We start from the raw sequence: 23854 nt of genomic DNA, 5'->3' as shown, positions 1-23854 counted from the left end.
CCGTGACGTCACGTTCCCGATCACGTGACCGCGCTCTTTGTTTTGGTTGGCAAAACAACAACCATGCTGGCCGTCTCTAAGTGGTGAAGTTTTACGATCATTGACGTGACACCATTTCAAGGACAATGCCTGTGAGCTGCTGTGTTGTTAATTGCACAAATAGATTTGAAAATAACTCGGGAATAAGTTTCTATAGAATTCCAGAGCCACTCTCCATGTACGGTCTCAAAGCTATAAGTCTTTATTGTTGAAAGAAGAAGCAACGCACTATTTTGTCCTTCCAGGACGTGATCACGATAACGCGATCTCCCGCGGTCATTTGAACCTCAAATAAAATTCCAATTGCAGATTTGTCAATAGAAGAGGTATATTAACAAATGAATGAAACAGATTTGGTCAAATTCTGACTTTTTTTTAAAACTTGATCGCATTCGACACAAAGTTGTGAGCAACTAAAGAAGAAGAAACGCACCATTTTGTCCTTCCAGGACATGATCACTATCACAAGATCTCCCGCGGTCATTTCAACCTCAAATGAAATTCCAATTGAAGATTTGTCAATAGGTGAGGTATATTAACAAACGAATGAAACAGATTTGGTCAAATTCTGACTTTTTTTAACTAGATCGCATTTCACACAAAGTTGTGAGAAACTAAAGAAGAAGAATCGTTTGGCTTCTCAGATAAAATAAATAATTCTGTCTCTGCAATTTCAGGTTAATTTTCTTTTTAAAATGGCTTTTTCTGCAATCAGTGTGGATGGATTGACATGTGTGGATGTGTGTGTGGGTGTGGGTATGGGAGGGGGGGGGGAGGGATGTGTGTGTGTGTGTGTGTGTGGGGGGGGGGGGGTTTGGTGTGTGGGGGGGGGGGGGGGAGGGGTCTGGGGATGTGTGTATGTGTGTGTGTGTGTTTGTGTGTGTATGCATGTGGGGATGCGTTTGTGTGTGTGTGGATGTGCATGTGTGTGGACGTGGGGATGTGCATGTGTGTGTGGGTGTGTGTGTGGGGGGTGGGGGGGGTGGATATGTGTGTATGTTGGGGGGGGGGGGTTGGGGTGTGCGTGTGGAGGAGGGGGGGTTGGATGTGTGTGTGTGTGTGTGTCTATGTGTGGAGGGGTGTGCGTGTGGGGGTAGGGGGGATGTGTGTGGGGGGAGGGGTGTGGGGGTGTGTGTGTGGGGGTAGGGGGATGTGTATGTGAGTGTGTGTGTGTGTGTGTGTGTGTGTGTGTGTGTGTGTGTGTGTGTGTGTGTGTGTGTGTGTGTGTGTGTGTGTGTGTGTGTGTGTGTGTGTGTGTATTGGGGTTGTATCCAAGGGGGTTGTGTCAAAGCATGTCCAATGAAAGTGGGGTTGTATCAAAAGTGGGGTTGTATCAAAAGTGGGGTTGTATCAAAAGTGGGGTTGTATCAAAAGTGGGGTTGTATCAAAAGTGGGGTTGTATCAAAAGTGGGGTTGTATCAAAAGTGGGGTTGTATCAAAACTTGGGTTGTATCAAAAGTGGGATTGTATCAAAAGTGGGGTTGTATCAAAAGTGGGGTTGTATCAAAAGTGGGGTTGTATCAAAAGTGGGGTTGTATCAAAAGTGGGGTTGTATCAAAAGTGGGGTTGTATCAAAAGTGGGGTTGTATCAAAAGTGGGGTTGTATCAAAAGTGGGGTTGTATCAAAAGTGGGGTTGTATCAAAAGTGGGGTTGTATCAAAAGTGGGGTTGTATCAAAAGTGGGGTTGTATCAAAAGTGGGGTTGTATCAAAAGTGGGGTTGTATCAAAAGTGGGGTTGTATCAAAAGTGGGGTTGTATCAAAAGTGGGGTTGTATCAAAAGTGGGTGAGAGTAAACCGGTCATCACTGCCAGCAGTTTTAAAGTGGCAGTTCTAGTGGACATGTGGCAGTGGCAGTTCTTCCTTCTTCCCCACACACACACAGGCCTCATGAGGTTTGTTGTTGAGACGCTGTGATGGTATGACTTTGCCTTTGATAAAGCAGAATGGTACATCATTCCCGATCGCATGATACCACAGTGGCTTCACATGACCACTTAAAAAAAATTGTATGCCTCTCGTGACCTGAATGCCTTCAGTAACTCCCTTGTGTAGATACCCGGTGTGTCGATCAAGTACGTGTACACGTCGCCGTAGTTCAAATCTGGCCAGCAAGATGGATTGTTTTGCCATCCTTTCAATGCAAATGGATCCGGAAGAATATCCTCACCATTCCTACAACTCAACTTCGATTTGTACCGAGATTTTGCAACAGTGACAAGACTATTAAAATACTCCGAAACGATCACATGTGTGTCGAGCGACGCCATTGAGCAAAACGAAAACACTGCGCTTTTGCTAATCAGGCTGCTGCGCATGCACGGATATGGTGGGTTTGTTTATAAACAGTGAACATCGCTATTTGTGAGGAGAAAATTGATAAAGGATTAAAGGTTAGAGACCATTGCCATCTTACAGGTAAATATAGAGGTCCAGCTCATCAAAGTTGTAATCTTAATTTTAAACTCCCCTCTTTCATTCCTGGCTTTCTTCACAACAACGCTCATTATGAAGAAGAAGAAGAACCACCTTCCGATGCTATTTTTCCCCGCAGAGCAGGGGTTGGCCTTTTTCGGGCACAGTGGTCCCCTTTTTGAAGCAATGTTTTATGGCCGGATGCCCTTCCTGCCGCCAACCCTGTTCGTCGCCTCTTGCGACACACAGGGAATTACCAGTGAACTGGTACTCAATTTGCCGACCTCGGAAGGATGACAGGCTGAGTCAACCCCACCTGGCGTTAATTCGGCGATCAACCGGGATTTGAACCCAGGATCCTAGGATCCCAAACCAGCGCCCTAACCGCTAAGCCAACACCAGGCTAAGCCAACAACGCTCATTATGATACTCATCTATTTATTAATGAACTTTCAAAGACATCTGGAGATATTTCAGCAATTCCTAACACAGATCAGAAATACATTTCATTCACTAAAACAATTCAAACATCTCCTATAACTCATTAGGTTTCTTGATACATTTAAATTTATGGCAAGTCCATTATCGAAATTGGTATCAAATATTAAAAACTTTCCAAGTCTTTCAGAGTATTTCATAAATCAAGAAGAGATTGAACTCTTATCACAAAAGGGGATATATTCATATGATTATATGGATTCATTTCAGAGATTTAAAGAAACACAACTTCCCTCAAAAGAAAATTTCTATAACGAGAAAAATAAAAGTCATACAACTGATAAAGATTATACTCAAGCACAAAATGTTTGGAAAAAGTTTAATATAAAGAACCTTGGAGAGTATCACGATTTGTATCTTAAAACCGATGTCCTACTATTGACTGATATACGAGGCTTTTAGAACCGTATGCCATAATAAAAATTCCTATGGATTAGACCCCACTCACGATTACACTGCGCCTGGTTTGGCTTGGAGTGCTATGTTAAAAATGACAAAACAGGATTTGGATTTGTCAGTGATGTAGATCTGCTTTTGATGATAGAAAAGGTTAAATGAGGAGGAATATCTCAAGTATGTTCAAGTAGATATGCTAAAGCTAACAACAAATATCTTTCTAATTATGATACTAAAAAAATATAGTTCTTATTTGATGTATTATGATGCTAACAATTTGTATGGATGGGCTATGTCTCAAGCCCTACTTTATGGTAAACTGAAGTGGGTTAAAGAGAAAGATTATGAAAAGGTTTTACAGGATATCATTATCACTACACAAAAAGTATTGGATAAAGCTCAAATTGGATATTATTTTGAGGTTGATTTGAAATAGCCTGAATAACTTCATAATATTAATAAACATAAAGATCTACCTTATGCTCCTGATAAAGTCCAAGAAAAGAATGGTGAAGTGATCATCAACAATCATTTAATACCGAAGGTAAACCTACAGAGAAATTACTTATTACATTATATAATAAAGGAAATTATGTTTTTCACCAAAGGAACTTGAGGCAATGTTTATCAGCAGGGTTGAGAAGAAAGAAGATTCATCGAGTTTTACAGTTTAGTCATAGTCATTGGTTGAAAACACTGATTTTAACACACAAAGGAGGATAGAAGCTAAAACCGATTTTGAAAAGGTGTTTTATAAATTAATGAATAACGCTGTATTTGGAAAGACGATGGAAAATGTTAGGAACAGACAAAACACAAGACTTGCTACATCTTGGAAACGAGCAATTAATTAATAGACCCAGTTTTCAAAGAGCAGAGGTGTTTTCAGAGAACCTTTGTGCTATCCATTTGGTTAAAGAGTATTGAAATGAATAAACCGATATATATTTGAACATCAATTCTTGAATTATCAAAGTCATTGATGTAGTCAGGTTCACGATGTTTTTTCGTTCAAAATCATGGTAGATTAGCAAACCTATACATTTTTGGAAACGTTATTACATCGAAAATCTGAAAATCAATGTTTACATTTGCGGTGATACCTGTATGGCCGCCATTTTGGATTTTCAAAATGGCCGCCATAAAAAAAAAAATTTTTTCTTTTTTTTCGAGGAGTTTCGAGGCTCGTGAAAGAGCGAAATTTTGCTCTATTTCTGCCTCTAATTACCCTAAAAACTTTTTAAAATATACTAAGCCTATGTTTTCAGGTACAAGGAATCCATTGGTGACATAATCAGACTTCTGACTAACAGTTCTTTCTTTTTTCAGGAAATATGCATCCAGGGAGCAGCCATTGATACAAAAAAAATTCCGTTAATATATTTATTTTACATATTAACTATCTTGGTGGAGGTGTTTATGGTGGTTGTTCTTCTTGTGTATTTTAAGTGCATAACTCATCATGAGTGAAGATCCTGATGGAAGCAAGTTGTCTTTGGGCACGTCCAAGGAGTCTGTAGACTGGAAACTGTGCATCATTTGCCAGGAGAAAAACACTAACAAAGGGACAGTTGTTCTAAATTCCAGGACAGAATCCTACCAGAAGTTACTGGACATAGTGGCCGACAGAGCCAGCCTACATGATGGAGAATATGTTGCTATCCAAAGACGTCTCCAGGACTGCACAAAACAAACGATGCTCGAAGCGAAAATAGAACGTGGCATCGAAGCTGCTATTCTGACGCCACTAATCAGATATCCTTGCAGCATGCCAGGGAACGCTTTGAACATTCCATGTCCACAGGAAGGTATGCTGTCAAAAAACGTGGCCATAAGAGAACAAGCTCAGAAATGGAAGCAAACACACCAACCACATCAACGACATTCACACGATCTGCAACAGAACCTTTGTCGAAAGATCAATGTTTCTTCTGTCAAGTGGATGACGGCCAGCGTCTCTTCACTGTCCGAACCGGAAACTCTGGGAATGCACTTAGGCAAGCGATACAACGATACTGCTGAAGGTGACCAGCTCTACAACTTCATCACACAGGCATATGTTCCACAAGAGTATGTCCCACAGATTCTGAATATCGACGACACCGGCCAGAAGCTCTATGTGGATTACGTTGCAGAACGCATCAATGGAGATGTCAGTTTGTGGGCAACAGTCAAGAAGCAGAACAACAAAATGTACATGTCAGGAAACAAAAAGAAAACAGTCAAGATCCGTGACCAGTCAGTCGATCTGAAAGAAACGAAAGACCTGTATGGTCGGTTTTATGGTACTAGCCACATCAAGCCGTGACATCGATCAGAAGAATGCGATTGGGAACTATGAGTTCACTCTTACCCCAAGAGCACTGTTTGCACCTGATGGCTCGATCCTTCCATGCAGTGATAAGTCAAAGCTGATCCATAGCCTCGAGAACTTCAGTAAAACGAATGAAAATCATACTGATGCACAAGCAGCAGAATCAACAGAAGACTGATGATATTGCCGATGCAGTAACTCCATTTCCAGGACCATCGACGAGTCAGAGATTCGCTGTTGTTGATGGAATGGTGCTCGTCCAGAAGATGACAACGAAACCAGCGACAATCACCACAGTCAAAGATCTCGGCCAGCATTTCAATGACCGCCTCATGACCTTGGCAGCAGGATCCGATGAGATTATCCTGGTCTTCGACACGTACAAGGCAGACTCCTTAAAACAGAAAACCAGAGAAAAACGACGACAAGGCAAAGACCCTGTTCAATACCAGATTGCGGATGATACAAACATCAAACATATACCAATGGGCCGCTTCCTATCTCATGAAAAGACAAAAGCTGATCTAACAGTGTACCTTGCTGAGGCAACACTCAAGTATAACGCAAACACTCCAAAGTTAATCATCACGTCAGCAGCAGGCCACACTAGAAGCAACCGGAGCATGCAGTTTGACCCAAACAACCATGAGGAAGCTGACACACTGATGATCAGCTTAGCAGCGGCAGCATCATAACGTTGTCCCGAAGCACAGTTAGTCTTCTTCACCCCGGATACAGACGTCCTGGTTCTAGCTATTGCAGCCGATGACAAGCTCTGCAAAAACACATCGATGACGATGGTATCAGGAACCGTGGAGGTAGGGCCAATGTGGAGAGCGCTAGGAAGAGAAAAGGCAACAGCATTACCTATATTCCACACATTTACTGGAGCAGACAATGTTGGTCGATTCTCAGGAGTGGGTAAAACGAAGTGGTTTCAACACTACATCAAGGCTGAAAGGGACGTAGTCAGAGCACTGATGAAACTACCGGAGGATGGTGACCTAACGCATGAGGTATTAGAAACATTGGCCAGCTTTGTATGCTTAGCGTATTGCCCAAAAGGTATTCAGATTGCAAGTATTCCTGACCTAAGATGGCATCTGTTTTGCAAACATCTGGCAGAAAGTAACAAGTTGCCTCCAACAACTGGTGCACTTGAGGAGCACATTGAACGTGTGCGAGTACAGAGTAGAGTTTAGTGCCAAGCCACTGTCATGTGGCAACAGCTGTTTGACCCACTCAAACATGGCTACCATCAGGACGAGAAAGGCCATATACTCCCTATCACCACCAAGGTTCTACCAGCTCCACAGGCCATTGTCGAGTTAGTCAGATGTCAATGTAAAGCCAATTGCTCAACCCAGCGGTGCTCATGCAGAAGAAATGACTTAACTTGCACCGACCTTTGCTTGTGTGGAACGAACTGTGAAAACGATGCGGACTATATTGTCGGATACGACACACAGGACAGTGATGACGAACTCTAAATGGCATATTCTGTAATCGTGTATGTTTGATGCCATTGACTGCCTGTGTATATTTTGTCATTGACTGCCTGTGTAGATGTGAAGTTATACTGACTGCATGTGTATATATGATTTTGCTGACTGCCTGTGTATGTTTGGTGATATGAATTATTGTGACACATTTTGATGTTATTAACTGCCTGTACAAAATGATAACATGTATTTGATTATGCAACTTATCGTGAAAATAAAGACAGTATTTTGCAATTCAAAACCTTTGATTCGTGTCTTACCATTCCCCATAGCACTAATTTGATTCTTTCATTGGATTCCTTGTCCCTGAAAATATAGGTTTAGTATATTTTAAAAAGTTTTTAGGGTAATTAGAGGCAGAAATAGAACAAAATATGTATTTTACAGTGGCCATTTTGAAAATCCAAAATGGCCGCCATACAGGTATCTCTCCAAATGTAAACATAGATTTTTAGTTTCCTTATGCTATAACCTTTCCAAAAATGTATAGGTTTGCTAGTCTACCATGATTTTGAATGAAATATAATTTATTGACATAGTGAACCTGACTAATGTATAACTATTATTATAATAACTTAAGGAAGAAATATCAAGATTATGTTAATCTACTTTTTGGATACAGATAGATTTATTTTGAAAATTAATACAGAAGATGTTTATTCAGATATGATTGACGATATTGATATATATGATACAAGTAATTATGTCAGGCGATAAGTTGTTTTCTTCAAAGAATAAAAAGGTTATTGGAAAGTTTAATGATGAATTGGGGGGTAAGGTAATGAGTGAATTTATAGAATTGAGATATAAGGCTTATGCTTACAAATATATTGATAATAATATTGAAAAGTGATAAAAAGTTAAAAGGAATAAAGAAAAATGTTATTAAAGAAACAATAAACTTTGAAAATTATTATAATTGTTTAACTTTAAAGAAAGAAGAGTTTTGAAAAAAATGAATACGATAAGTTATAAACATAAATTATATTCAGAAGAGGTAAATAAGAAAGCTCTTGGAGCTTTTGATAAGACATTTATTTTAGAAAATGGAATTGATAGTCTCCCTTCTGGTTATAAGTGTTAAGATAAATACAAGTGATAAGCATAAGTGTTAAGATATATTAAGATAAACACGAGAACTGCCACTTTAAAACTGCTGGCAGTGATGACCGGTTTACTCGCACCCACTTTTGATGCAACCCAACTGTTGATACAACCCCACTTTCATTGGACATGCTTTGACACAACCCCGACACACACACACACACACACACACACACACACACACACACACACACACACACACACACACACACACACACACACACACACACACACACACACACACACACACACACACACATCCAACCCCCCTCCTCCACACGCACACCCCAACCTCCCCCCCCCCCGCCCCCCCACATACACACATATCCCCCCCTCCCAACACACACACAGACATCCACACACACGCACATCCATACACACACACACACACAAACACACACACATCCCCCCCCCCCCCCCATCCATTTAAAAAAATATTTTCGTTTAATTAACGATATCTGCCACCCGTGGAAGAACGTCCTGCCGTGGCATGACGTCATCCGTGGCCCGTGCCGTATGTCAGCGGAGAACGAAGTATCCCGTCGATCGAACTTGGTCAAATTTTTCATGATTGTCACCAAATTTGTTGTGGTATTTTGTTAACTCATCCGAGGCAATACGACAATCGAAATCCGATTTGAAATCGGAGCCAAATTGACGCCGTAAGGTGTGCCTGCACGTGTGGATATTTTACCTGTGGAAGATTCACTTTGGAAATACGACCCATTTAAAATGTTAGATTTTGGATAACTTCGTCATTGTAAATCGGATTTCCACAAAATAAAGGTCACCATTGCTTGCAGATACCTCTCTTTCTCCTTAAAATTGAAGACAGGATGAACTTCAGAGCGAGAAATAAGCCGAGGCGGCGGAGAGTTTTACAATGTTATTTTCCAATGTAAATGACAATATCGTGTAGTTTTACGAAAATTCATCAGAATTTGCCCAGATTTGTTGCATTCGAATGTTAACACCCTCTAGCGACTGTCAAATCCGAAGACAATTTAATTTCGAGCTACCCTTAGCTCGTGAGGTGGTTATGTCACATGGCCTGGTCAAAAAAAAAGTGTTGTTCTTCTTCTTCAGGCAATAACAACTTCTAGTTTCCAGACCGTACATCCAATCATCTTGAGATTTTGCACACCTGTTACTCTTCATGACTTCTAATAGAGTATGAAATTTCACGTCCATCAATAAAGCGATTCAAGAGATATCCATTTAAAAAATTTTTTTTTCGTTTAATTAACGATATCTGCCAAACCACGTGACCTATCGCAAATTCTAAAATGACATTTTAGTAGACTGACATGCTGAACAGATCTGTGAATTTTCTCCTCGATTGGATCAAAAATGAGGGAGGAGCTAGGTTTTAAAGGTTCATGCTTAAAAACGTCATAACTCTGAAACCATGTGTCGGATGATGTCGTGCTCGCTGACTTTTTTGTTCGTCATGAGTATGCGATGCCGCTTGCAAAGTTTGGCCTCGATCTGTTCAGCCGTTGCAGAGAAAAAGCGGTTTTCGTGTTTTCACGAAAAACAATATGGCTGCCGAACCACGTGACCTACAATGTCATATTTACCATTAAAATATTCTACAGACCGAGTCCCTCCTATGGTGAAAATTTTATCTCAATCGGCCCTATTATTGCAGAGAAAATGTTTTTTAAAGGAAATTAAAACTTAAAATGGCAATAGCACTCACTGTGAGACGTGGCCTGGCAGGACAAAATGGTGTGTTTCTTCTTCTTTCAACAATAAAGACTTATAGCTTCGCGACCGTACATCCAATCATCTTGAAATTTTGCACACTTGTTCCACCCGATGAGAGCTACATTGCATTAAAAATTCAAGTCGATCCATGCAGTGGTTCAAGAGTTACAAGCTTTTTAAAATTTAACTTCCATTATTTATTGCGGCCAAACCATGTGACTTATCAAAACGTCTCAAGTAACGATGAAACATCCCCCCCATGTGGAACATTTGTGTAAAGTTTCCACTCGATATCTCCACAAATTATGGAGGCGATTCCATTTCTAGTTTGAAATTTTAAAACGTCATAACTCTGAAACCACGTGTCGGATGACGTCGTGCTCGCTGACTTTTTTGTTCGTCATGCGTATCCGAATATGCATGCCAAGTTTGGGCTCGATCCGTTCAGCCGTTGCGGAGAAAAAGGGTTTTTTGTGTTTTTTCACGGAAAACAAGATGGCGGCCGAACCATGTGACGTATGACTTCGAAAATTTTCGCATTCTGAGTTTTTTTTAACTAAGCATCTGGGGAAAAAATCTCATTTTCGGGGGAGAAAAACTGTGTTTGACGAATTCTAATCTCTTAACGTTAGCATTTTTGATATACTCAATACACATGTTTTTTGTTCCCATTGCAGAGTTCTTTAGAATGAGCCATTCCTCAAATTTTTCCATTGAGCCGTTTCGGAGATACAGAGGGGCAAAGTTGAAGGTGTTTTACAAGATGGCGCCCATACATAAGATGACCTATGACGTCATCATTAGCATTAAAAAATTCTACGAGCCTAGCCGATCATTTGATGAAAAGTTCCTGTCAATCCGACCAGCGGTTGCTGAGAAACTTAATTATGAAGTTTTCGGAGGTGCAAAATAGGGTGGAAGAATAATAATAAGAAAAACTCTAGCAGTAATAATAGGTTTCTCTCCATTTCATGGAGAGTAAACCTAATAAGAAAAACTCTAGCAGTAATAATAGGTTTCTCTCCATTTCATGGAGAGTAAACCTAATAAGAAAAACTCTAGCAGTAATAATCGGTTTCTCTCCATTTCATGGAGAGTAAACCTAATAAGTGATAAGTATAAGTGACAAGATAAAAAGGGGGGTTAGGGATTTTAACGGGCTACCACCACCCTTTTTACCAATATATAAATGATAGAACCAAGCAATAACCAAACCAAAGAGTGGAGAAAACAACAACCTTGGTATTTAAATGGAAAACATCATGAATGTGAAAAATATCAAATAAGTCTTATTGAAGAAATAACAGGGGTAAAGGTAAATAAAACAAATAAGCGAATAAATTTAAATACGAGCTAGTTAGAGGCTCTAGGACAGGGGTTCCCAACTTGTGGGTCGCAACCCCCCAGGGGGTCGCGGAGGGTGGGCTGGGGCTGGGGGGGGGGGGGGGGGTCGAGAAGCCTTGGGAGAAGGGAACATTACCAAAACCAAAACTTTCATTTTGCTGATACCTAGAACACACAACATAATGTTGTGCCGGTGGTTGGCTATAGTTTTCGCTCGCTCTTTTCGATGTGTTGCCAATATGAGATGAACATAGTCTATTTCCGGGTTTTTGTATTTACAGATCTGAAACAATGGCTAAAAGGCGCAAATACTCAGAAGACTACCTCAACATTGGCTTCGCCACAGTACTCACCAACAACGGCGTCGAGAAACCACAATGCGTCTTGTGCCATGTTGTCCTGAATGTGGAGTCGATGAAACCTTCGAAACTCAAGCGTCACCTAGAGACGAAGCATCCGGAACACGCAGAGAAGGATTTGGAGTTCTTCAAACGCAATGAGCTTCTTCTCAAACGTCAAAAGCTCGATGCTAGTGGGTCTTTTCAGCAACATAGTGCAACAGCAGTGTAGGCCTCATATGAAGTTGCGTTGGAAATTGCCAAACACAAAAAGCCTCACACCATTGGAGAGACACTTATCAAACCCTGCATGTTGAAGATGGTGAAGCTCGTTCTGGGGGAAGCCAGCGCGAAAAAGATGCAGCAAGTATCTTTGTCGAATAATACTCTTCAGAGGTGTATTTCTCATATGTCTATGGATGTGAAAGACCAGGTTTTGGATGAAATCAAAGATTCTCCGTTGTTCTCCTTTCAACTCGATGAATCAACGGATGAGAGTTCATGTTCTCAGTTGCTTATCTTCGTGAGGTACATTCATTCAGACGACATCAAAGAAGAATTCCTCTTCTGTAGTGCACTTGAAACCACTACAAAAGCTGTTGACGTCATGGAAAAGGTCTCTACCTTTTTTCATACCGAAGGTCTGCAATGGGGAAGCGTGTGCGGGGTTTGTACGGACAGAATACCAGCTATGCTAGGATCGAAGTCAGGATTCCAGACAAGAGTGAAGGAGCTGGCTCCCCAAGCTAAGGGCATCCACTGCATGATCCACCGATATGCTCTCGCCAGTAAGACGCTTCCTGCCACTCTGCGGGAAGTGCTCGATTCTGTGATCAAAATTCTTGTCAATCGTCGGAAAGTCAATCTTGGAAACATCGCCATGTTTGAAAAACTCTGTGGAGTGATGGATGAGTCTGAGGGCGAATGAGATCAGTTCCTGAAGGATGAGATTACCGGACACCTTGAGTCCCTAGAAAAGGAATTCCAGCGATACTTCCCTGAGCTCACAGGAGAAGAGGTGGCACTGGTAAGAAACCCTTTCTCTGCTACACTTGACGTATCCAGCCTCCCCGACGAAGTCCAAGATGACTTCTTGGATCTATGGAACGACTCTCCGCCGCGTGACCTGTTCCAGGAGAAATCGGTGACTCAATTCTGGTGCGCTATGCATCAATCATATTCCAAAGTCAGCATGCTGACCTTACGTGTTCTTCTTCCATTTTCCCCCACCTACCTCTGCGAGGCCGGATTTTCTACCCTCGTCCACATCAAAACGAAAACCAGGAACAGATTGGATGTCGAGAATGACATGAGATTGGCTCTTACAAACACCCCGCCAAGAATTCCAAGACTTGCTGCTCAGATGCAACCCCAACCATCCCACTAGCTAGGTTGGAGAGATGATGACATGTTAGTGATGACGATCATGGATTGTGTGACGATGGATGACAGTGAGAAAAAATGATGAGCTTGGTTTGACTCACTAACTAAAATTACCCGAATTTTATAATGTGCAAGGAATATTGCAGTAAAATTTGTAAAAATTGATGAATTAATGATTGTTTTCTCTTTCTTCCCTTTTCCTTCTCAGAAAAAATTGTAAAACTGAATCGGCTGATGGCAGGGGGGTCGCGTGTGTTTCGGGGTTTTGAGAAAGGGGTCGCGAGTACAACTAGAGGTTCCAGGGAACCTGAACTCAACTGGTCTATATCAATATGGTTAGAATATGCATAATAGAACCACAAACTATGTAGTTTGTATGTGCTAAAAATATATGACAAAAATTGATTTTTCAATATGGCCGCCCTGCTGCGCCCATTTTTGGGCGTACAACGCCCAAATGCAATCCCAAACTAGTTTATGTCTTAAAGATGATGCATAACAAGTTTCATCAAATTTCATCAATATTTGTGACTTTTACAGCGTAGACGTCGAATTGTTTACAGACAGACAGACGACGGGCACTGGGTGTCGACAAAAACTCAGCTGGACATAGTCCAGTTGAGTTAAAAAGGTTGGGAACCACTGCTCGAGGAGGTAATGTCCTTGAATGGAGTGAGAACTTTGACGTTTGTCAAGAAATCAATGGAAAAATAATTTTCTACAATCTCAAAATGATATGTGGCTCTGGAAGATTTCAGACCAGGTCATTATGAGAGGCTGATCATTTCATATTAGCTCAACAGCGATATCTCAAGGCAAATTCTAATGTAATATTTGCTAATGTTCTAGATGGTGATTCCTGGGCTAAAAGGATGGATCTTATCAGAGATAAAACGTGATCAGATATTTGTTGGGTCTCTGTACGAGTATCATGAAAAATGGGGAGAGTTAATAAGTTAAAAGAGGGAGAAGAGTGTAATTTTTCAAGAGGGGGGGGTGTGAGTCAATAAGTTTCCATAATTTTCCCTATTGACTTCAATGTAAAATTTTATGAGTCCGAGAACCCCCACTGTCCTACTCCGATTACAGACTTTGACCTATAACCCCAAAATCTAATCACCTAATCTTTACAGCATTATACATACCTGTACCAAGTTTGAATTAGATCACTTCAGCCATTCTCAAGTTATATACCTATTACAGACTTTGACCTTTAACCTCTTGACCCCAAAATCTAATCAGTTCATCTTTACATCATTCTACATAAGTGTACCAAATTTGGTCAGAATCCCATCCCTGGTTCACAAGTTATCGCAGTAACAGTAGTTTTACCTAACATGGCCTCTGACCGTTGACCTCATGACCCCAAAATCGAATCAGTTCATCTTTACCTCATTATACATACCTGCACCAAGTTTGACCAAGATCCTTGACTAAGAACCGTTTTCAAGTTATAGCGGTAACGAAAACCTATCACGGATGGACGGACGGACAACCGAAAACATGCCTCCGGGAATTTCGTCGGCGGAGGGATAAAAAATAATATAACACAAACGTTTCAGTCAATTCTGTCAATGGATAATTATCTTTCCAACGATTTACTTTACCGAGAAACCTAAGCAGTCTTAACAGTTAATTAATATTATGCTGTTCGAGGCAAATCATAGCAAAAAAAACAAAACAAAAGATTAACAACTTTTTTTTCGTCCATTAATTTCATCGAAAAAACTTCATTCTTTTGGAAATGAATAAATTCTCCTTCAAACTAAACCTGACTCCTTACTAATGCATATGTGGTAGGTTGGTGGTGACGAATAACAGGTTGGTAGGAAACAAACGTGGGTTTTTATTTTTTTAATGTATTAGGTGTGATGTAAAATTAAGTAATATTGTGTGCTGAATGCTGGATGGTTGTGAACATGGCCTTCGGTGAGGGAAACCTCGATGTCACACAGCCTTGCATATTGTCCGAATACTCCCAAATAATTTGGGGGTATTAGGAGAACAAATTAACGAAAATAATGAAAAACTGAAAACTAAAATAGACAAACAATGAAAAACTGGAAACCAGTGTGATACCTTACATATTGGCTTGAGGTGGTGACAAATCTAATCAGTCTGTATCAATCCTTGAGGGATGTGGACCAAAATCCAATTGGCTTACGTCACCAAATGAATTCATCCACCAATTTTTGTCCAAATCCATCCACAACTTCTTTGATATATCTTGTTTACAGACAACCATACAGGGGCGAAAATATTTCACCTCCACCCATCCTCAGTGGCGGAGGTAACAAGGACACTTACGGCCAACAAGGATGAATGAACGACATTCAGAAAGGAAGGTGTGTGAGGAACTGATTAAAACAGCAAATGAATGAAATTCAAAGTTAATGCACCAAAATTGCAGCACAGCCGCATGCATTTGAGGGATTATTGCGAAGGTACAAGTGCATGAATCTGTAGAGACCGAAAAGCATGCATTGGTGTATCATTTTGATCCATAATGATCTGCTTGTGGCCAAATTGGCACACCAACCCTCATCCTCACCCAATTAACCTGAGTCAATAAAACAGACAAGCAACATCCCAATGCCACCTCATTGCTTTTCTGATATCTGGAAATTTAGCTCTAAGTTCTGAATAATTCTTAAAAAACCCAGCACAAACAAGACTGGAAAGGTAGGGAATACAAAAACTAGGAACACAGGTCTGACAGCATAACAGGGAGGTGCACTTGCCTATGAGCAGGCTTGTCTGGGTTCAAAATACAACAGCTATTAACTCACATGACTGGTGTTTCGCAGGCAAGAGGAGGCATCAATATGTGCTCCGTCCATCAGAAGGACGTTAAGCTGAATAAACCGCCTGCCAGCACAGGAGCTTTTTGGACGTTCATGGTGTCCTTTGTGAAGAGTTGGCGAGTTGGTGCAGGCACCCTTAACAAATGACTAATTAGAGTTCCTTTCAGTCAAATAACAGGCATGACCAGCCGGGTCCAGAAATAGCTGGGCGAGAACCATCCACCATGGCCAAACCCAGAATGTTGGGAATAATTGAGACTGTTAAAAGAAGAGATCTTACCGGAACAATAAGACCTTGCCAGAGCAGAACATTGGATTCGTCTACAAAGAGGATGCGAAAGTTCTTGATCGATGAAGCTTTCAGACTGATCAGCTCCTGGTACAACACAAATTAAAACATGGGATCATAAAAAACGCAGATATATGCATATGCATCTTAATTTAACACTGTGCATAGCCCTGTATGCATGCACGTGCCATTATTTTTTGCTCGAGATCGACATTATCCATTTAAACAGGGAACCACAAACTTAGCAGCTAGCTGGCAAGGGGGCATTGAATCAGCAGCACAGCCACACCACTAGACAATGATGCAGCCAAGCAGACACTGACTGCATACAAATAACATGTATGTATGTATGCATGTATGTATGCATGTATGTATGTATGCATATATATATACACATGTAAAAAGAAGGCAGTGTGCACGAACATGTGTATGCACATGCATGTGTGTCTCCTCCATAATTCAAAAACCATGAAACTTCGTGGCCCCAATCTTTGCATGCATACTTCTCGAACTCCAAGGGAGTGCATGAATGAAAACTGAGTGTTTTGTTAAGACAACCTTTTGGAAGATCATTAACGCGGTGCTCATAACAAACAAGGCCGAAAGTCTAACAGCGGAATAGCCGGGCTTGTTTGATACTTTAGTTGAAGAGGATAGTATGACCTGGGTGGAGATACCAGTTAGCAAACTAGAATGGCACTCAGTAGAGAGCATACCTCCGCCTGGTTGGCCATATCACTCAATGGTGAAGAATCACAATAAAAATTCTACTAGCTAGATTTGGATCTTCACCAAAATTGAATCGATTCTTCCTCATATATCTATCTATCTATCTATCTATCTATCTATCTATCTATCTATCTATCTATCACACACACACACACACACACACACACACACACACACACACACACACACACACACACACACACACACACACACACACACACACACACTTTTCGTCCAAATCCATCCACAACTTCTTGAGATATCCTGCTAGATGTATCGTTCTTGGCCCTATCTCCGAATGTTGAAGAATCACTTAAAAAATTAAATAATTACTCATATCTGAATCCATATTCATATCTTCACCAAAATCGAATCCAATCGCCCTTGTCAGACCCGCAACCGGTCCACCAAGTTTCGTCTAAATCCGTCCACAACTTTTTAAGATATCCTGCTCTGTATCGTTTTTGGCCCTATCTCCAATAGTGAAGAATCACTTAAAAATTTTTAGTAGCCGGATCCGAATCCGGATCTTCACCAAAATCTAATAATTTCGTCCTTGTCACATACACTACATCTCTGCCAAATTTCGTCCGAATTCATCCATAACTTTGAGATATTTTGTTCACAAACGGCAGACGGGGATGAAAACATAACCTCCATCCACCTTTGGTGGCGGAGGTAATAATGTAAGTATTAAATTATTTTGAGGTACTCCAAGTCTCTAAGCTGTCTGTCACCATAGAAGTGAAGAGATTGCATTGAGACACTGGTTTATTACTTGGCAACAATGTTCATTATTTTTTTTTTTGCAAGTATGTTGATCACTCCGGTTTGTGTGTTTGTGTGCGTTTGTTTGTCTGTCTGCTCACTTATACTTGCCTACAGGTCACAATTTTAAACCGATCTTCACGAAACTTCACCAAATGGTAGAGTTCGTGGTCCGACAAAATCCTATATATTTTGAGGTCAAAAGGTCAACATAGGCCAATGGTGAACCACTTTTTTCAAATTTCTAAAATCCTCAATTTTCATCTGATTGACTTAAAATTTGAAGATGATTTACACATCAGCTAACTGAATTCAACCACCAACTATTTTAAGATCAGCGTAGGCCAAAAGGTCAACGTAGGCCCAAAGTCAACCACTTTTTTCTCATATTCTAAAATCCTCAATTTTCATCCGATTGACTTGAAATTTGAAAAGGATTGACATATCGGCTAACTGAATTCAACCACCAACTATTTTAAGATCAGCGGAGGCCAAAAGGTCAACGTAGGCCCAAAGTCAACCACTTTTTTCTCATATTCTAAAATCCTCAATTTTCATCCGATTGACTTGACATTTGAAAAGGATTTTCATTTCAGCTAACTGAATTCAACCACCGACTATTTTTGAGATCAGCATAGGCCAAAGGTCAAACCACTTTTTTCCAATTTCTAAAATCCTCAATTTTCATCTGATTGACTTGGAATTTGAAAAGGATTTTCATATCAGGTTAATGAAACCAACCACCAACTATTTTTGAGGTCAACATAGGCCAAAAGGTCAACATAGACCGAATTTGTAAATTTGCCAATTTTCATCCGATTAACTTAAACTTTGAAGACTATTTACACATCAGGTCACTGAATTCAATCACTAACTATTTTTGAGGTAAAAAGGATGCTCTACCGGGTGCCATTCTACTTTGTTCTGTTTTGCCAAGTGTCACTCAATGAGTGATTTTTCATTCTATATGTTGGTCAGTTAGTCAACACTATCAAAGTAACCTAAGCACCATCCTGACATTCCACTGTGTGTGTTACAGAATGAGGTGTTTTACGGCGACCGGAGTAAAAATCCTGCCACCAATCTCCTTGAGAGTGGATCCAGTGAGTTGGTACTCATTTTGCCGACCTCAGAATGATGACAGGCTGAGTCAACCCACCTGGTGTTAATTCAACAGCTGACTGGGATTCAAACTTAGGACCCTAGGATTCAAAGACCCCACATCCTAACCGTTAAGCCAACACCACGCTTAGGGTGGTTGGAGGCAGTCATAAGAAATGCTTCAACGTTTGAAGAGCCCTAAATTGAGGTTTTAATTATATATGATCGGGGGGGCATGCCCCCTCAGCCCCAGTCATATATCATCACACTGTTGTCATAGTTTGTTCCCCCCAATCATAAAGTGTGATAATTTGCCCCACACCAGGTATATGACGTAGTATATGACGTAATATTTGAACGTTCCCGAAAGGGTGTTGAAAGAAACATAACTGGCAAAGACAAATGGCATTACATTCTACCTTTCAGAAGCGTAATTGTTGGCTATAAAACTCACCCAATATATAGGATAAATATGAGGGACATGCATACATACGGAGACAAACGCTGTAAAAACAGGAACCAAACATCTACGCTCGGGTGTGTCTAAATTTCCAAATGAATATTGACCAGGTAATTGCGTTCCACTTGGAGAAACAATGATATTTGCCAACTTAGATGAAAATTGGAGTCGATTTAGAACTTGCGCAAAGCCCAGGGAGCTTTACCACATAGAGCAAAATGAGATATATTGTAATTTTCAAAGCAGAGAGTACAAATAACAAACGATCCAAACAAATACAACGCTAAAACATTTTTAAAATGACATAAAAGCAAAAGAAGAACATTCAATGATCAATTCCCTTCACTGCTTTTGGGAATTTTTTCAGTGGTACTCGAACATTTTGCAGAACAAATTGCTTCTGCTCCTCATTTCGGACCAGAGCTCAGTTGAAGAACTGCATGAGGGCAACTCCTCTCTCCGCCAAATTGTTTGTCACTCGTAGGGCGGAAACGATGTATTTTGCCTCATTGTACGATTGTTCCGCCTCCCATCCCGCCTCATCGAGACCCGCAACAACGGGTGGCGAAATCAAATTGGTGGTGTGTGGAGTCAGCTGTCGTACCGCCGTAATGCGATCACATCACCCCCTGTCATGTGACCATATCCTCAGTTCTGATTGGTGTACGTTTGAGGGGACATACATACATACATGTACACTGTTCTAGACGGCTTTGCCCTATGGGCTATGCCGTAAAAACCAAAATAAGCCTTACCAAAATGGTGGTCCGCCCTCTGACATTGCTTGGTACTTAAGCCGCCATTTTGTTTTGGCCTATTGAAACGTGCTTTGGCTTGGAAACACTATCTGCTCTTACGGACTAATTAAAGCATATAATCAAAATCTGGATACGGATTTGAGGATTGGATCATGTAGACTAAATAAGTATCGAAATCTGAAAAATTTAACATTAGCGATTCTTATAAGTAGGTGTATTTATGCCCGCAAGGCTGTTCGCCTCCTTCTGCAATGTTGTCTTAATTCACACCTCCATAGGGGGTTTTTTCATGTTGCAAAAAAAACAAAAAAACATTTTATTATTCCCTGCCTTTTGGCAAATTCCAATGCCCAGATCTTCAAACTCGACGAGGAACTTTTTATTCAAACTCGGAAAACATTACAAAGAAACTCTACTTCTAATAATTAATCTTCTTCTTTAAAATGAGAAAGCATTACAGAGAAACTCAGCCACTGATAAAATTATTATTCTTGAAAATTGGAAAGCGTTACGGAGAAACTACACAGGGCGAGTCATAAGTCTTCAGTCACAATTTCAGCTGCTTATACAAAATTTGTTTATCCTGACTACCAGGGTGAGCCATAAGCCCCAGGAGTAATATCATATTACAGTTATAACATCAATACATAACAGGAGAAATAATAACATATTACAGTAATACAACAATTTACACAATACTGCACCTCCATGGGCATCAAGTGCATCTGTATGATGTGTGTGCGTGTGTGTGTGTGTGTGTGCCATTATCACGGCACAAGATAATTTTTCTCCAAGTGCAGAGTAAACCTAACTTAGAGGATCTTTTTTCAGAATGAGCATGCATCATCATTTCCCCACCTGAGAGCAGAGGTCATAGTGGGGCAGATATGTGAAAAAGATGTTCATTTCCGGCAGAAAGTGTGAAATTTCGCATACAGGGGTATTTTGGGGCGCTGATTTCAAAAATTGGCGGATCCAAGAGATCTAACCAATGGACCGGCCGCCATCTTGAATTCCAATATGGCCACCAAGACGAAATGTTGAAATTCCCTATCTTGGGTTCTAAATGACCTGTGGCGCTGAAATTTGGTACACAAGGGTATGTTGACATGCTGAGTTCAATAATGCAATAATTTGAAATGTCTGACAAACTGTATGGCCGCCATTTTAAATTCCAATATGGCCACCAAGACAAACATCGATGTTTTCATTGCTTTAATAGCACAGTGTACGGTAATGTCATAATGTTAAATCATTTGAGCATTATTATGATAACTGGAAAATTGTTGTATCTCAAATCTACTGATGGGTTTGTAATTTTGTCGAAGGCAGTAGAAATTTGGGAAATTCAGCGCCCCAAAATACCCCTGTATGTGAAATTTAACACTTTCTGCCGGAACTGAACATTCACATGACATTCCAATAATTTATTTTTTTTATGTTTTTTCTCTTTCAGATCCAATGTCGAAATCAAAGAAAACATCGTCAACAATTCCAATGCCAACAGACTGGAACATTTGCGCTCTTTGCCAGAAACGTTCTGAAAATGAACCACTAAGAGATGCACGTAAGGGCAGCAATCAGTCGTGTCTAGACGTCTACGAGAATCTTGCTCAAAATCTCAAGGCATTGAATGATTTAGGTGCCTTGCCTTGCGGGATAAACATTTCCCGACTAGATGATGGTTGCGGTATTGCAGAAACCCTAGCTGCGCATGCTGCCAAATGGCACAAAAACTGTTATGTGCAGTGCAGCAGCTCTCGTGTGGCCAGGGCTGAATCAAGGGAAAGAAAGCAAAGTTCAGACCTTAAACTTGGTGAAGAAACTTACTCGCCTGTTAAGAAAAGACTCAGAACAAGTTTCAAATCTCCATCCGTTGAACAGAGTACTGCTAGCACATGTTTCTTTTGTGATAGCATTATCAGTAATGAAGAAATAGTCCACAGAGCGGCAACAAAAAATGTAGATTCCAATGTTCGATTGATGGCAACAGAATTGAGGGATACAAAACTCCTGGCTAGATTGTCTGTAGGTGATATGACGGCATCAGATGCTGTTTATCACAAGAAGTGCATGACTGTTCTCCACACTCGATACAGATCATTTGTAAGAAAGAATGAGGAAGCCAGTTCAAGTGAAAATATGCCACCAGAATCAGTAGCTTTGGCCGAATTGATAGCCTATTTGGAAGAAATGAAGTGTACAGATGACAGTTACACTTTCAAGTTAGCCGATCTCACAAAGCTTTATACAGAACGTCTGGCACAACTGGGAGGTGATATCTCAAAGAGGATTAATTCAACTCACCTTAAGGACAAGCTTCTCAGACACCTTCCGCAACTTGAGGCACATAAGAGCAACCATGAAGTGGCACTGTCATTCAAAGAGGACATTGGTGAAGCTTTATTGCATGCTTGTAGACCAGGGGTCGGCAATCTTTTTGACATGAAGTGCCAGTTTAAAATGTTCTTGTTAATTAGTGTGCCATATCAACATTAAGTTTAACATTAAGTTTAATTATGACACCACATCAAAAAAATATTTCCAACAGACATGGAATTTTATTCCATCCATATAGGCTGCATGCATAGCAACAACATTTTAAAGAAACATTTATCTCTCATAATCAGGACATTGTAATGATCATTTTATCATTGTAAAATTTGTCCCCCATGAGGTTACAAATTATATGCATGGACCCCATTTCAAAACACTGCTTTCAGTAACTCATTTACAAAGTATTGCATTGGAAACAAATGTCAAAAATCTTTGATTTCATCTTTCATCAATCATCATTGATTATTATTCCAGTAAAATAATTTGGAATTGGAATGGTGACTCTGCTCTGATCCATCCACCTCATCACCCTGCACCATCACACCGGAATACTGTTATAGTGCAACATGCACAACAGCCAATGGCTGTTCAAGAGGTGATTTGGCATGCAGCGGAGAGGGCACTGCTTTCGCCAGTGTGCCAATGATTACGCTGCCGCGTGCAAATGGTGGCACGCGTGCCTAAGGTTGCCGACCCCTGTTGTAGACAAAGCTCTGACAACGACGCGGTCATTCTCATGAGAGCTGCCCAGATTGTGCGCAAAGATATTTTGCAAAAGCAATACCAATTCAATGGATCCCTAGTTAACGAATCATATAACAACTCACCACCATCATTGGCAGCGTTGATGGAAATGATTCTTGCTGGTACAAACATACAAAAACAAAACGCAAACAACAAGGGAGGCGTCTCTGTGCAATCCTTAACTCAACTTGTAACATTCAACACTATGAAACGAGGAAGGTTGGAAACTACAGCAGTACGTCACAATTTGAAACGTGAAACATCACTGCCACTTTACCTGGGTCTTCTCATTCATAGCAAAACAAACAAGGAAACGGGATCTCGTTGACGTTCTTTTTCAACATGGTTTGTGTGTTTCCTATGATCGCATACTGGAGGTATCCACAGATGAGGCCAACAGAGTCATAGAAATATACAAACATGACGGCGTTGTGTGTCCAACAAAATTGCGAAGTGGAATATTCACAACAGGCAACCTAGACAACATAGATCACAACCCATCATCAGCATCAGCACAAAGTTCATTTCATGGAACCGCGTTATCACTGACACAACATGTTTCACATGACAAAAGTGGCAGCATTCGAAATCATGAGAATGTCACTGAGAATGAGAACAAACAGCGCTCCAAAACCATAGCCGCCCTTCCTGCATCTTACAGTGATGTGCCTCCTGAAACATTTCCAACTAATAATCCCATTCCAAGAAAACCAAAAGGTCCATCCACTCCAAGTGTGTCCTCCGGAATACAGGACAAAGAAAGTCAGTGGCTTTCGTTTGTACAAAGTCTGCAGGAGAAGGAAGGTCTTGAGAGTGAAGATA

The 23854-nt window shown here is 40.6% G+C and overlaps 1 protein-coding gene across 5 annotated transcripts in view; it reads right to left on the bottom strand.

The window, feature by feature from the left end:
• Window positions 1-23854, bottom strand: part of LOC137430037 (ubiquitin-conjugating enzyme E2 L3) — a 114274-nt gene that overhangs the window by 32441 nt on the left and 57979 nt on the right. For 2 of the 5 annotated variants that reach the window (XM_078780232.1, XM_078780231.1), the window contains exons 2-3: window positions 22259-22324; window positions 16127-16222 (exon numbers count right to left, since the gene is read on the bottom strand). The exons of 1 other annotated variant lie outside the window; for it this stretch is intronic. In XM_078780232.1, coding sequence (XP_078636358.1) covers window positions 16127-16222; window positions 22259-22324 — 162 coding nt within the window. The remainder of the gene's footprint in view (window positions 1-16126; window positions 16223-22258; window positions 22325-23854) is intronic. 2 more of the 5 variants (XM_078780234.1, XM_078780233.1) reach the window with 1 other exon arrangement.

Source organism: Myxine glutinosa, chromosome 6 (assembly GCF_964187855.1).
Source record: "Myxine glutinosa chromosome 6, kmMyxGlut1.1, whole genome shotgun sequence".
In the NCBI taxonomy this organism is placed as follows: domain Eukaryota; kingdom Metazoa; phylum Chordata; class Myxini; order Myxiniformes; family Myxinidae; genus Myxine; species Myxine glutinosa.
This window is presented reverse-complemented; position numbering and strand designations above follow the sequence as displayed.